Source organism: Monodelphis domestica, chromosome 1 (assembly GCF_027887165.1).
Source record: "Monodelphis domestica isolate mMonDom1 chromosome 1, mMonDom1.pri, whole genome shotgun sequence".
NCBI classification, from domain to species: Eukaryota; Metazoa; Chordata; class Mammalia; order Didelphimorphia; family Didelphidae; genus Monodelphis; species Monodelphis domestica.
In genome coordinates this window covers 715,102,844-715,119,203 of record NC_077227.1, presented here as the reverse complement: position 1 = coordinate 715,119,203, position 16,360 = coordinate 715,102,844, and the positions used below count along the sequence as shown (strand labels likewise).

The window sequence follows — 16,360 nt, the reverse complement described above, 5'->3', positions numbered from 1 at the left end:
ATCACAAACAGGAATTTGCATATCTAACATGAACAAGAAAGATTGTAAAGAAAGGATATTAACCTGGTTCCAAAGAACAAAGGACTTTGGTAACAGAAGGGAAACATAAGGCAGAGTTCTTTGTTTTCCTACCCCTATACTCCCTTAATTTTAGTTGATTTTGTTAAAATGCTTTTTTTTTTTAATTTAGAGTATTTTTCCATGGTTACATGATTAATGATCCCCACCCCTACTTTCTCCTCCCCCCCCTCCCAAAGCCAACAAGCAGTTCCACTGGGTTATACATGCATCATTGTTCAAAACCCATTTCCATGTTATTCATATTTGCAGTAGAGCGATCTTTTAACATCAAAACCCCAATCACATCCCTATTGCACTACATGGTCCATCATATTTTTTCTTCTTCAAACCCTTACCTTCCATCTTGGAGTCAATACTGTGTATTGCAAGAGTGTGGTAAGGGCTAGGCAATGGGGGTCAAGTGACTTGCCCAGGGTCACACAGCCGGGAAGTGTCTAAGGCCATATTTGAACCTAGGACCTCCCGTCTCTAGGCCTGGCTCTCAATCCACTGAGCCACCACCCCCATCATATATTTTTCTAATGCACTGCTGGTTCCACAGTTCTTTCTCTGGATATGGATAGCATCTTTCTCACAAGTTCCTCTGGATTGTCCTGGATCATTGCATTGCTGCTAGTAGAAGTCAGTTACATTTGATTGTACCACAGTGTATCAGTCTCTGTGTACAATGTTCTCCTGGTTCTGCTCCTTTCGCTCTGCATCACTTCCTGGAGGTCTTTCCAGTTCACATGGAATTCCTCCATTTCTTTATTCCTTTCCACACAATAATATTCCTTAGTTGGTTTTTTAAAAGATAATTCATTTGCAAGATCTCTGCTGAACCCTAGATACTTGCAAATTCATTTTTATGAGCAGTAGAAAAAGTTACAAATTTAAGAGAAAACACATTTTCTAGGTACTTGTGTCATGTGTCTGATAGGCTTTGTTCTCTCTTCAAAAATCAGAAAAGGACATAAATCATTAAATAATGGTAAACCCTAGTGGTATCTAAATGAATATCAGAGCAACAGCACAGTTACCAGTACAAAAAAACCCCTTTGCCAACACAAAGTCCTGAGGAACTAGGGAAATACCAGCCACTCAGGGCAGGCTGGCCATCAAGTGTTGTATAGTATTCTTACCTGCCCTGTTCCAACAGGAGAATATCCTTCCAGCCCAATTTGGAAAGATGATAGGCTACAGATGTGCCCATAATTCCACCACCACAGATGACTACCTGGGCATGGGTGGGGAGTGAGACAGAAGATTCTGTAGCAGCAGAAGTGTTGCGCCTTGCCTGGGACCTGTTCCCCCATTTCTGACTGGCTCTCTGCCATCGAATATCAGATAGCAACCGGAAAAACATCATAGCTTCTGTCTGTTAACTTTCTAGAAATATGATCTTCATTCACTCAAGTGGAAGCAGGCCATACAAAATCAATCTACAAAAGAGAAAAACTGGTCAATACTTAATTTAATTCAGCCCTATGTGGAGGTTTAATAAGAAACATTTGTAATAAAGTACCTCTTATATACCTAACATTTTGTTAGATGTAGGAATTTCCTCACCCTTAAAATGGAAATATACTCACATGCTTTCTACCCCCCAGGTTACAGGGAAGAAGGTATTTTGCAAACCTTCAAGTACTACATAAAAGTGAGCCGTTATCATCATGAGGCATGGCCCTCCAGGGAAGATATGTCTTATATGCTTTAAGCTGATAAAGTTTACATCTATGGAGCCATAAAGATATGCATGACAGGCTATGAAATGTCATAAGTTTTTAAAGATATTTTAAAAGATATTTAAAGATATTTTTAAGATACGTGACATCAAGAAAAGAACAAAGAAGGAACAGATGAATGTGGGCTAGAAGGCTCTGAGAGGCTTCATAAAGGAGACGGCACTTAAACTGAACACCAAACAAAAAATGGAATTTGGACATTCCAAAAATTTGCAGGCACTTCAAAAATGCTTCTTGCTAGACTTGGTGTCGAGAAGAGCTGGGTAAGGTGTCTTTGACCCTTCTGAAGCTATGTGACCTTAGGCAAGTCTCTTAGCCTCTCTGTCCTCATCTGTTAAGTAGGGTGGGGATGCCCCCCCACACAGAGACAGAATGGCCTTCAAGATCTCTTCCTACCATTTTAAGGCAGAGCAGGAATAAGCACGTGTTCAGCAGTTTCAGTCATGTCCACAACCTCATTTGGGGTTTTCTTGGCATAGATACTGGAAGGGTTTGCCATTTCCTTCTCCAGCTTATTTTACATATGAGGAAACAGGCAAATGAGGTGAAGTTTCAACAAAGTATTTGAGGCCATATTTTAATTCAGGAAGAATTCAGGCCTGACTCCAGTCCTGGCATTCTAGTCACTATACCACTGCATAATACATGTGAATAATAGAAATTTACCTCTGTAAAAGCTCTTTTGTGCCTTTTACATAAGATAATTTACCTCATTCTACCTCTCAGGCCCCTCTTCTCCCAGTGCATTCCCCTTTCTCACTTTTTGGTTGTTTTTTTTTTAACATCCTAGTCAGCTCATACTCTTACCTTCTGTCTATGCATACTCTTCCTCACTACCCAAGCATTATAACCAAGTGTCACAAATATCAGAGGGAACCACTTTCAGTGGAGCAAGCTTAAATAGCTGCTCTTGCCCAGCTAAAGTCAGCTGCAGAAATTGCTATTCTAGGGAGGAACTGGATGGAGGTTATCTGAATTCTTATGGGTTTGGTCTCATAGCATCAGGAGAGGGGAGAGCCCTAGCTACAGTTTGTTGTCTCTGTTTGCCACTTTTTAAAATGTTTTGTTTTAATAAAGTTTTCTTACTTGCAAAGTAAGAATTTCCCATGTATGAATATAGTTAAACCTTACTGAATCCCTTATGATTTCTTTCCCTTTTACTTTCTCTTTAGACTTGTATTTGAAAAACAAATTTTCTGTTTAGCTGTGGTCCTTTCATGAGGAATACTTGAATCCTCTTATTTCATTAAATATCCAATTCTCACCACCACCACCACCACCACCACAATTATGAGACAATTCTTAGTTGTAAGCCTAGCTACTTTGCCTTCCAGAACACCATATTCCAAGCCCCCTAAAATTTTAATTTAGAAGTTTCTAAATCCCTATTGTAGCTCCATAATATGTGGATATTTAAATTGTTTCCTTCTACAATATTTTCTCCTTGACCTGGGACCTCTGGAATTTAGCTATAACATTCACAAAAGTTGTCATTTTGAGATCTCTTTCCAGTGAACATTTCAATTTCCCCTTTTACTTTCCAATTCTACAATATCAGGGCAGTTTTCCTTAATAATTTCTTGAAATAAGATGTCTAGATTTTGTTTTTCTGATGATGGCCTTTAAGAAGTCCAATAATTCTTAAATTATCTCTCCTTGATCTGTTTTCTAGGCCAGTTATTTTTCCAATGAGATATTTCACACTTTTTATTTTTTTTTCAATTTGTTCTGTTTCTTGATGTCTCATAGACATCAGCTTCCACTTGCCCAATTCAAACTTTAAAGAAATTTTTTTTATTTGGTGAGTTTTTATACCTCTTTTCCTATCTGGTCAATTCTACTTTTTAAAAAGTTGTTTTCTTCAGTGAGTTTTTGTATATTGTATTCCATTTTTTATGCTTCTTTTAACAAGCTGTTGGCTTTTTTCATGATTCTCTTGCATTGCTTTCATTTCTTTCCCCCAATTTTCCCTTTACTTCCCTTATTTAATTTTTGAAATACTTCCAGGAATTCATGGGGGTGGGGGGAGACTAAGATTCACATTTTTCTTTGAAAGTTTGCATGAAGTCATCGAAACTTATTTTCTTCTGAATTTGTGTGTTGATCTTACCTGATCCCATGGGAGTTTTCTATGATCAGGGTTTGTTGGGATGTTTTTTTTTTTTTTGGGGGGGGGGGCGGGTTGCTCATTTTTACAATCCGTTTCTTGACTTTTAATTTTGTGTTAAAGCTGAGCTCTATTCCTGGAGTAGAGAGAGTAATGTCCCAAGCTTCAGGTTTTTAGTGCTGCTGTTTTCAGAGTTAATTCTGATGGTCTATAAGTTTTCAGTTCTTCTAAGGTGGTATGATCTAAGGAGAGGTGTGATTACTGTTTTCCTGGCCTATGCTCTGGTCCATGATTAACCATAAGCACTCTTTTCTACCCTAGAACTGTGACTAGGATCCGGGAGTTCTAGTATGCTTGTATTACTCCTCATAATGGGGCTGCAACCAGGGCATTTGACCCAGATCCCCAAATGGGCAGTGTAATAGTTCTACACCAAGTGCCAACAAAGTGTCCCCAGTAATTTCCTTCTGACCAGTTGTCAGATTCCCCTTACTGTTTGTGGGCTAAGAGCTCAAGAAGGGGGGGAGGGGGCAGCTGGGTGGCTGGGGGGGACTGTCTAGCTCAGTGGATTGAGAGCCAGGCCTAGAGACAGGGGTCCTAGGCCTCAGACACTTCCCAGCTGTATGACCCTGGGCAAGTTACTTGACCCCCATTGCCTAGCCCTTACCACTCTTCTGCCTTGGAACCAATACACAGTATTGATTCCAAGATGGAAGCTAAGGGTTAAAAAAAAAAGTCACTGCCTCGGTTATCCTCATGCCCTATGCTGGCTTGTCTGGCTTGACCATGCTCTACTCTCACCCCAATGAGACATACCTTTTCTATCAAAATTTCTAGGTTTTCTTCGGCAGGAAAATTGTTTTCCCTATCCTTCTGTTGATTCTGCTGTTCCAGAATTTGTTGAGATGTTATTTTTAAGTTGTTTTACTTGGTCATTTTGGCTCCACTTCCCCAAGAAACCTCCCTCAAAAGAAGAGATGTGGTAACATCCAGCAGTGGTAGATAAGGCTGAATAAAGTATTCCCGGGGCACAGTACACTATAGCACATAAAAGGCATTTAATAACATCTTGATATGACTTGACTAGAGCAGTACTAGGGCCTCAAATCAGATGCAACATAATGTAATGAAGTCAGAGGACTTGGATCTGAATCCTGGCTCTGATTCTACCTATATGACCTTTGGGGGAGTTACTGGTCCTCTTTGTGTCTTAGTCTGCTCATCTGCAAAGTGATAGGGTGAGGTCCATTCTATCTATAGAGATATGACCTACAAATGCTAGACAGAGAAATCTGGGCTTGCTGAAGCAAGTAATGAGTAACCACTAACAGTTTCACAGAGTTATCACTTGATGAAAACAATTATTTTAAGGGCACAGAAATAGACTGCAGAAGGACCAGCTAGCAGGCCATAAGGTGATGAGGGTTTGATAAGGGTAGTCAGAATGAATAGGGGAATAGGGCAGCTAGGGGGCACAGTGGATAAAGCTCTGGGTCTGAAATCAGGAAGACTTATCTTCCCAAGTTCAAATATGGCCCTAGGCTCCTACTAGCTGTGTGACCCCAAGCAAGTCATTTAACCCTGCTTGCTATAGTTTCCTCATCTATAAATGAGCTGGAGAAGATGGCAAATCACTCCAGTATCTCTGCCAAGAAAACCCCAAATGGGTTCACACAGAGTCAGACAAAACTGAAAACAACACAACAACAACAAAAGAGTGAAAATGATAAAAACTGATTGTGAAGAGTCTTCAGGAACACACCTGTCATTAAGAAACAAAAGATTATAAGACATAAAATGAATAATTTTGACTATGTTAAATTAAAAAGGTTTTGTACAAACAAAACCAATATAACTAAGATTAGAAGAGAAACAAGTAGGAACAAACTTTTTTAACAAATTTTTCTGATAAATTCTCAAATATATAGAGAACGAAGTCAAATTTATAAGAATACAAGTCATTCTCCCATTGACAAATGGTCAAAGGATATTAACTTGAGTTTTCAGATAAAGAATTCAAAGCTATGATGCAAATTGTCTCCCTTCCTCCAGAGCAAGCAAGCAATTCATATATTATCATGCAAAACACTTCCAAATTGTTCATTTATGTAAGTGAATAATCTTATAAAACCAAAACCCCCAAACCATACCCATATAAACAAGGGAAAAATTATATGCTTTTGTCTGTATTCCTATTAAATCACCTTTGATTAGAGAAATGCAAATTAAAACTCTGAGGTACCATCTCACGCTTAGGTTGGCTGATATGAAAAGTGATAAATGTAGGAGGGGATGTGGCAAAATTGGGACACCAATGCATTGCTGTTGGAATTGTGAACTAATCCAATGATTCTGGAGGACCATTTGGAACTATGTCCTAGAGATTATAAAACAATGCATTCCTTTGATCCAGCTGCTTAGTGCAGGCGCAGACGGAATGGCAGGTGGTGACAGGCCCCAGTAATATCACCTACAATATCTGTATCCCAAAGAGATTTTTTGACAAAGGGGTGGCGGGAAAAGGACCTAATTGTACAAAAATATTTATAGTTGCTCTCTTTGTGATGGCAAAGAAGTGGAAATTGAAGGGATGTCCATCAATTATGATTGTGGTATATGATGGTGATGGGTGATAGAATATTGTGCTGTAAGGAATAATGAACAGGATGATTTCAGAAAGAGCTGGGAAGACCTACATGAACTGATGTGGAATGAAATCAGCAGAACCAGAATACTGTACACAGTAACGGCAATACTGTGGAACAATCAACTGTGAAATATTTACTCTCAGCAATGCAACATTCCAGGAATTTATGACAAAGAATACTATCTATTTCCAGAGAAAGAACTATTGGAGTAAGAATGCAGATTAAAGCATGTGATTTTTCACTTAAGTTTATTTGGATTTTTATTTTGGGGTTTTGGTTTGAACACAATGAAAAAGTTTTACATGATAATACATATATAACCCATACTGAATTGCTCAGAGATGAGAGAGGAAAGAGAGGGAGATAAATTGGATCATATAACTTTGGAAAATTTATATGGAAATTTGTTACATGTAATAGTTATCTTTAATATGTATTTTAAAATGTAAATAAGTATCTTTAATAAAATCTTTATAAAAAAAGAAAGAAGGGGAAAAGAATCGAAAATTTGTTCAAATATCTCAGACTTGGAACTAGGAAGAGAACTATGTAAGCTGAGGAAGTGTCAGTTTAGGAGGTAGAAGAGTTGAGTACTTTACTAGACTCTTAAGTTTTAAGGTGATTAGAGATCTAACATGGAAATACTCCACAGGCACATGACTAGAGCTTAGATGTAAGGATAATGGTGTTGTAGATGTAAGAATCATCATCAAGAACACTCTGTGAAGTTCAAGAGAGATTAAGGAAGGTACTATTAAAAAAATTAAGAACTGAGTCTTAGAATATGGTGACAAGCAGGAGAAAAAGGAACAAAGGAAACAAGAAATCTTTAAAAAAAAACAGAAAGAAAAGAAGGTAACCCAGGATGAAAGTAGTCAAGGAATGGCATAAAATTATTCAAGAATAAGAGGCTATAATCATTTATGTGAAGAAAAGGGTGCCAGTGGACAAATGTCACAAGTACCCTTCATTTGGGCTCCCATTGAAAGATCAGCCCTCTCTGACCTAAGTTCTAACCCAACCAAGGTAAGACTTGGCAAAGTTACTAAAAATCAAGGTGAGTCAAAGAAAATGGCTCATCCTCCAAAGGGGAGAAAAATGGTGAGGAATAGGACAATGGGAACAGTAGAGAAGTTGTGGCCCTCATAAGAAAGAAGGTACCACCAGTCATTAAGGACACTGCTAACACACCTACAAAGAAAAATATATTGACCTTAAGCTGAGAAAGCAGCAGCTTTCTCATTATAAAAGCAGAAGATAGTCCAACACTAGCCAAAGTACTTGTCACACCACAAAAGACTAGAGCAAATTCCAAAAAATGGAAAAAATGCCAAGAATGAGGACAATGAAAGAGAAGAGTAGGAGGGATGATATAGAACCAGAGTCCCTGAAAGTGATGAAAACATAGTAACTCCAAACAAAGACCCGGTAGGAAGGCTCTGAAGGGGAACCTATAGACACTTACCAAAAGGTAGCTCCTGTGGAAGCTAAGGCAGAGGATGAGGAGAGGATGAAAATGAAGTCAAGGTCAATGCTAAGAAAGAAAAAGAAGAAATCTCTCTGACACAGAAGCAGCTGAAAAGAAGAAAAAGGGAATGGAAAACTGAAAAGACTCCAAAGTCAAGAAACAGATACTAGACATTGAAACATCTATGATTTTTAATCTCATGGCTAGAAAATTGTTTTTCAACAAGTTTTCCAAAGTTTGGTGAAGAGGAAGTTGGATTTGATGAAATCCTGGAAAAAACTGTTCCCAGTAGCTCCAAAGTCCTTGTCTCTGAAATTAAACTGGAAAAAGCAAAGGAACTTAAAATAAAAAATCATACTTTTTTGTCAAAAGCCTGAACCACTGAAAACACTCAGCAGAAACTAAAGGAATACTTGAAGCAGCTACTGGATTTCTTCGGTCCCAGGATGGGACTCCCAAAGGGGAATTTAAGACAAAATATAAAGAGCATGGAGATGCGTGCTGCAAGATAATGCCAATACCGAATCTAGGAAGGAAGGGTTTCATAAAAACAAAAAAGGGAGGCAGGAGGGAGCGTAAAGTCAAGAGAGATCGGTCAGGGACAGGGCGCATTATAGACAAAGGTTCCTCCCTCTCCCAGGGTGGGTCTCGGCCACAGCTCCCTCGGTATGGACGCGAACACTGGACCCGACAACTTCGGTGACCTAACTTTGGACTAAGCCAATAGCGGCCCTAGTTCTTAGAACTGAACCCACACCCAGGACCAGGAGTACGGGTAGATCTACAAAGAACTGGGTGGGAAGCCGACTGAGAGTGGAGGACCCTGGGGCTGGAAGAGAGCCGAAGTGGGCGGAGGGGGGGTGCGGCAGGGGCGGGACGGCTGAGGCCAAGGGCGCGGGGCGGGGCCGTTGGGCGCACCGGTGGGACCTGGAAAGTAAAGAGCCCTGAGGGAGGGAGGAAGGCTACTAGCCTTACCTTACCTCAAGGCCCCGCCACAGACTGAGCAACAGGCGGAGGTAGTGGCGGAGCTTCTGCGGTGGGAGCAGTGCGGTAGGATCAAGAGGAGACGTCGAGGCAAGGGGCAAGGAGCCCGCGCTCCCGACCTTCCGCGCTTTACGGCCCCTTCGGCTAGGGTACGGCGGAGGGCAGCGAGAGCCGTACGTGTGTCGTCACGCCGCCGCCCTGCCCCGCCACGTGGTATTGTTTGGGTTCCGGAGAGGCCCCACATGCGTCCGGAAGTTTTAGGCGGCCCTTCCCTTGGGCTCGAGCCACTAGCATTTGGACGGACTACGTTTTTTTCAAACCAAAGCAAATTTTATTGATAAAATGTTTAAAACATCCCATTACAAGTTCAGCACCCAAGATGTGCTACATCCTGGGGCTCAAACTAGCACGTATCCCTTGGCTCTGAAGAAGCCGAAGACTGAGGAGGACCACCACTAGTCAGTATTGGCGCAGACGGAATCGCAGGCAGCAATGGGCCCCCGCTGCTCTGCACAGGCGCTGACGGAATCGCAGACAGCAATGGGCCCCCGCTGCTCGACACAGGCACTGACGGAATGGCAGGCAGGAATGGGCCCCAGCTGCTTAGCGCAGGCGCAGACGGAGTCGTACGAGGCGAGGGGCCCCAGCTGCTTAGCGCAGGCGCAGACGGAGTCGTAGGAGGCGAGGGGCCCCAGCTGCTTAGCGCAGGCGCAGACGGAGTCGTAGGAGGCGAGAGGCCCCAGCTGCTTAGCGCAGGCGCAGTCGTACGAGGCGAGGGGCCCCAGCTGCTTAGCGCAGGCGCAGACGGAGTCGTAGGAGGCGAGGGGCCCCAGCTGCTTAGCGCAGGCGCAGATGGAGTCGTACGAGGCGAGGGGCCCCAGCTACTTAGCGCAGGCGCAGACGGAGTCGTACGAGGCGAGGGGCCCCAGCTGCTTAGCGCAGGCGCAGACGGAGTCGTAGGAGGCGAGGGGCCCCAGCTGCTTGGCGCAGGCGCAGATGGAGTCGTAGGAGGCGAGGGGCCCCAGCTGCTTGCCGCAGGCGCAGACGGAGTCGTACGATGCGAGGGGCCCCAGCTACTTAGCGCAGGCGCAGACGGAGTCGTACGAGGCGAGGGGCCCCAGCTGCTTAGCGCAGGCGCAGACGGAGTCGTAGGAGGCGAGGGGCCCCAGCTGCTTAGCGCAGGCGCAGATGGAGTCGTAGGAGGCGAGGGGCCCCAGCTGCTTAGCGCAGGCGCAGTCGGAGTCGTAAGAGGCGAGGGGCCCCAGCTGCTTGGCGCAGGCGCAGACGGAATGGCAAACGGCGGCGGGCCCCAGCTGTTTGGCGCAGGCGCAGGCGCATACGGAATCGTAAGAGGCGAGGGGTCCCAGCTGCTGCGTGCAGACGGAGGAGGAGGAAGAGGGGGCAGAGGGGGCGAAGACGAAGGCGAGCCCCACCTGTTCAGCCCTGGACTAAGGGAAGACTGGCTCCGCCTTCGGGCGATAACTTGGTTACTCCGCCAGAGAGAGAAACTTTTAACCACCTCGTCGCTCCGCAACAGTTCACTATCGTCTTGCACCCGCACGCCGGTCATGACGTAGAAGGCATCCCGCGTCCAGCAATTGCACTGGCGCTCAATGGTCAACACGTTGGCCCAGTTCTTGGCCCGCGGATTCTTTTGCAACAGGATTTCGACCGCAGCCTTGAGGTCGGAGCGGCATTGGGAGGCGGCTGCCATGAGCCGTGCAAAACCTGTGCCGCTCTCCAGGCGGATGGAATCCTGCACGACGGGCGGCAGACTGAGCAGGACCTCCTGGGCCGCGCGCTCCTCCTGGTCTGTGGAGACAGGATGGGAATTAGGGGCAGGATCCGACTTATCCGCATTTTGCTAGCACGGGTTAGACTGAGGCGCCCTTTCGGCATCTGTGGCCAAACAGCCAGCCGAGCTTTGATAAATGGTTTAAAGAGAATTGACTTCTCTTGTAGGGCTTTTATTTGATGCCTTTAAAAACATTCTGAGAAAGCAATGCCCCTGCACAGCCCAAGTGAGGCTGTGTCCTCCCGAAAAGGTGAAGAACTTCCGAACTGATCTATGCCGGCTTCTCTTACATCCCTCAAGCGCCCTTCACAGACCTCCATCCCAACGCTTACATATCAAGCAAATCTTACCCAGCTGGACCCACACTCCTAAGCGACCCCCGAGGTCAGCCCCTGGGTATAACTTTCTGCTGAATATTTTCCAACATCTTAACAGTGTTTTGGAAAGGAACTCATCTTTGTTCCTCTCAAATATCTCCCCATCAATGCATTTATACCGTTCCCCCTTTCAGGTAAAACCCCCCATCCCCATCCCCCACTCACCTTGGAGTAGCCCAGATGTAGATTGCTGAATACCTTTGGCTACACTGACACTAGAATGAAAGGAATGGCTGATTGATTCTGCCAGGGAAGCCTCCAGGATCCTACTCTTTTTATATAGTCTCCCTTCAATGCGCCATATTCATTTGGTCCCTCATGTTTTTCCCACTAGATTGCCTATTTTTTCCCGAAGGAAGAAAGCTGCATATATGACTTGTATTCATTCTCAAACGGTCTACTTCAGTGTGCTGCAACCTAGGCTTACTCTTGTTCCTGCTTCGTTTGCCAGCCCAGTTGACAGTGGCATTGTGTAGCGTTATGAGTTGCTAATCTTTGGGTACAGCCTCCCCAAAAAACCTCCAGGCCTTGGTGGCTGGTACCAGACCCACCGCTAAGCAAGAACATTAATCCTAAAATCCCCAGCCATGCAGTACCTGTTACAAATTCCAAGGCAAAGCCTCCAGGTAGAAAGGGATTCACATCTGGTCGGCGCAAATTAGAATGCAGGGCTGCCAGCCTAGACAGGACATTCTTTCTCAGTCTGGGATCCATCTGGATTGTTGTCCAGGGGGCTATCTAGAAATTAAAAATCCAAATGAACACATTACCCAAAGAAGATGGTCATAAAAAGAACCCATGGGGTATCAATTCAACTCCATCAGCACTGTGTTGTTTTTACAGGCACAACATCCCACTCATTAGTTCTCTACTCTTTGTGACAACCACTATTTCAGATTAGGTCCTCATCACTTTTCCCCTGGATGAATGCTATATAGCGTGCCCCTCTCCAATCCATCTTCCAATCAATAAACATTTAACATTATGCTAATCACAGATGAAACTGAGGCAAAAGACAATCGCTCAAGACAAACCCCTCAAGGGGTTTACTATCTAATGCAAGAGACAACAAGCAAACAAATTTATAAAGTAAACTGAATATAGGAAGAAATTAAGAGAAGGACTGCATTGGGAACTAAGAGGGGGTAAAAGGAAGCTTCCCATGGAAGGTGGGATTGTAGTCACTAAAGTGGTTTTCCTGAAGCTCACAGATCTGACCATGTTGGAGTCTCAGCCCTACTCAATAAACTCTAAGAAACACCCGTGTTTGGGCATTTCAAGTTTTTCAAAACCCTCCTAGAGAGTTCTAGTTTTCTTACCTGCTCCCTTCCACACTCCGTCCAGTCATATGACTGCCCCCCCCACACCCGAATTCATCCTCTACTTACCTCAAACTCTTCCAATCTTCACTTCTTTCAATATTCCAAGACAAGTACCACCTGCTGGAAGAGGTATTATACCTTTCTCTTCCCAAGACTCACTCCAGCCTGGACCTTAGTCTTTAAGGTTACCTTCCATGTAGTCTGCCTCCAGCAAGCACCTATTTCTAGAGTGTGGCCTCTTCCCTTAGAATGTAAACTGCTTGTGGGCAGGGACTTTTTCTACTCTTCCTCCCTCTTTAGTACCTCTTTCAGCTAAGGACTCAATAAAGCCTTGCCTGTTTCAGGCACACCCATTAGGACTTCACATTCCTTGAGGGCAGGGACTTTTAAAAGGATTTTCCTTTGTATAGTGTTTAATAAAAGCTTGATGAGTGAGTGCACGCTCCTTGAATCACGTACCTGGAAAGGACCTTAAAGATAATTTAAACTCTCTCCTTTTACGCAGGAGAAAACCGAGGACTAAAGCTAGATTAAATTGCTTCTTATATCACTTCTACAATAAATGTCAGCATTGAAATGAGTGAATCATTTATTGTTTTAGAGGCTCATGGGGCAAGTAAAACCCACTAGTGTATTTTAAGAACCTCCACAAGCATCAGGCTTAGGGGAGGTTGAGCAGTTAAAATTGGCCTAAGGGCAGCTGGGTGGAGATGGGTGGTCCTGGGTTCAAATCCTACTTCAGACACTTCTTAGCTAGGTGACCCTGGACAAGTTAAGAGATCATTCTGCCTTAGAACCAATACTTAGATTCTTAGACTGAAGGTCAGGGTTTAAAAAAAAAAAAAACCTGATTTGAACTTGATCTGATGGTTTTCCTGCCTGTGGTAGATGAGAATAAAGGAAGCTAGCATTTATCAAGCACCCACTCTGCCAGGCCAGGTGCTATGTGTTTTACAAAGAGTCTCTCATTTGAAGCCACATTAGGGCCTTCTTTAGCACCACAAATGAAGTGGAACTTTGCTTCTAGGTCTAGGCTCTAAGCCAGAATAGTCTCACTGAGACTGACAAAGATCCCAGAACATTAGGAAGTGCAACTAGCACTTCCAGGCTCTTTCATTTACAGATTACTTCAGTTGTGTCTGACTCTTCTTAACCCCATTTGGGATTTTCTTGGCAAAGATCTTGGAGTGATTTGCCATTTCCTTCTCCGGTTCATTTTACAGATGAGGAAACTGAGGCAAACAGTGACTTGCCCAGGATCACCCAGCTAGGAAGTGTCTAAGGCCAGGTTTGAACTCAAGGAAGATGAGTCTTCTTGACGCCAGGCTCAGAACTGGAAATAACAAGAGAAAAGCATGTGAAGCAGCTATAGCAAAAATTCTGGACCTAGAATAAGACACTTCTGCTAATTACCATCGATGTGACTTGGGGGCAAACTATTTCACTTGTCATTACCTCGGTTTCCTCATCTGTAAAATGAGGAATTGAAATAAATTAATTCTAAGATCTAAATTAAGTGGAAGGATGGGGTATTCCATTCCAGCTAATTAACCACACTGAATAGTTTAAGCCCCACCCCCCAATATCAAAGTTTTGTTCTAGTAATCAGAGTTCTAATCCTACCATTCCATGTCAAAATTGAAATACCTGTTAAGGGAAAAGAATAGAGACTCACATAAAAGCCTAGCACCATCCATTTCCTGTGTTTGGAATTTAGGGAAGAACTCTGAGAGAATCTAGAAAGAAGTTGTGTGAAGTGGAAATTGAGGGGACCTTGAAAATGTCAAAGTACATCCTCTTTAACCACTATTAAAAAATATGACTGAGGAAACCACTTAAAACATAATGCTTTATTGACAAAGAGAAATGGGGGCACAGTCTCAAGTCACTGACCCAGGATAGATGCCCCCACTCAAGGATTTACAGAGAAAATGGGGGGCACTGCTCAAGTCATTGACCTAATCCAATTGACAAAAAAAAAAATAAATCCCTTATTTCTAGAAGAATCCTGATGCAATCAAGCCTCCCAGAAGGGATTATAACATTTTTACAATGGTTCAAGACAGAATGTTGAATTTCTTTACAATGGCTTTACAATGGACACATTCAAGCTAGTTAACATCTTAGACAAATTGCAGAATAGCTTTACAATAGGTACATTTAATCATTTTAAAGAAATGATCAGGGAATTGGAGACATTCTTTGTATGTCTGAGATTATCCAGCAGAGACTAATGTTATTCCAGCCATTGGGCTTCATTCAATGGGAGGTTTCTAAGACAAAAGGGTACTCAAGATGGGTACTTAAGATATGAGCTTTGGGTCAGTCTTGGATACCTGCCCCAGACAAATCCTCAGACAAACTCACTTAAGGCTGTAAGGGGTCTTGAAGGGGAAAATCGATGGGATGGGGCAGGGAGAACCAGCTTTTACTAACTTTCGGGTGCTATTAATAACTTGAGAATAACACACTAATTTCTCACTCCACAGAAACCCTCTGATTTTAACTTTCCAACTTGTGTTTTTCTCACCTGCCTCCCTTTTATACAAAATCAACAACTACTAATAACATTGCTAACTAGACATACCTCATCTTCAGAAGTCATCTAAGATGGATCTTCTCCGCTTGCAGCAACTATCTCTGCTCCAAGATGTTTATAGAAGTTTTGGAGATGCTCTTACTAAAAGGAATCTTAACACAACCCTTTTTTACAAACAAATTTCTCTACCCCAAGTCCTGCAAGATACAGAGCTTCTTGGACATCAAAACTCTTCCTTCTTGGGAACTTCCATCTAACGATTTGCTTTTTGTGCTGATCATTGGGACTTATCACAAAGGAAAAGGCAACCAGGAAAAAGATGTCCTCGTGTTCCCAAAGGACTCTGAGTGGCTTCACGTACAAGCCAAAATTGCTACTGTCTTATGCCATATAACTTCTACACAAGGATCATATCCTTACTTAAGTCAGGAAGGTCCAGTCCAAGTTGATCTAGGACTGTCATAGGAGTATCTCGTCAACATTCTTTCTTTTTGGTGATAGATCAATCATCAGACAGCCATAGCTAGATTTTCAAGCTTACCATAGCCTCAGTTGAGATCCCCAAAGCCTTTTTTTTTGACAAATCTTATCACAGTTCGGAGAAAATTACTCTCTCAATAATCCAATTTTATTCCTAAAGTTTACATAATCCAAACAAATTTTTTTTGTATGGCCCCTCAAAGCTTTGAAATTTTACAAATAAAATATCTACTCTGCTACTAACTTTTACTCTACTTACAGCTCTACACATCCATTCTAAAGGGAATCATTTTTCTGCCTGCTGTGAGTAACTCAGAAGAGTCCTGGTTAGCAATCTTATTAATAATTACATGATCCACATACATAACAATATCTTTTGCACATTGTCATAAGCAATTCGCCTCAAACATTTAGTTTACAAATCATAGATTATTTGTGAGTAAAACGGATCAAATTGTAACAAATTGCTTCTAAACATACATTTGCAAAGTACATATTTTGGTAATAATATATCACAATTTAGTCAAAAATCTAGAAATTCTTTTTAACAATATTCCAAACTCTTAGTACAGGTTACAGCTCAATTTCACAAAATTTAAAGTGTCTCATTCTCAGTGGTCATTATATTTCCACTTGATGCTCACTTCAATAGCATAAATACCAAAACAACATTTCCACATTTTCATTTGTAAACCCCAAATTTTAGATTATATAGAATCTTCTTACTATTACATTACCCATTATACAACATTAAACACTCATTTTAGGCCAATCAGGCTGGCTATCAATTACATTTAGATCTCCAACTTCAGTTTACATGTTCAGACATTCAAAT

At 42.6% G+C, this 16,360-nt stretch overlaps 1 protein-coding gene across 2 annotated transcripts in view; it reads right to left on the bottom strand.

Annotated features, from left to right (window-relative positions):
- The window catches only part of PDPR (pyruvate dehydrogenase phosphatase regulatory subunit), a 48,585-nt gene extending 39,439 nt beyond the window's left edge, over window positions 1-9,146 (bottom strand). The window contains exons 1-2 of one of the 2 annotated variants that reach the window (XM_007477511.2): window positions 9,009-9,146; window positions 1,203-1,502 (exon numbers count right to left, since the gene is read on the bottom strand). In XM_007477511.2, coding sequence (XP_007477573.2) covers window positions 1,203-1,429 — 227 coding nt within the window. In that variant the 5' untranslated portion in view covers window positions 1,430-1,502; window positions 9,009-9,146. Of the gene's footprint in view, window positions 1-1,202; window positions 1,503-9,003 lie in introns of both variants that reach the window. The other variant, XM_001362387.4, reaches the window with a different exon arrangement.
- Window positions 9,147-16,360: the final 7,214 nt, after the last annotated feature.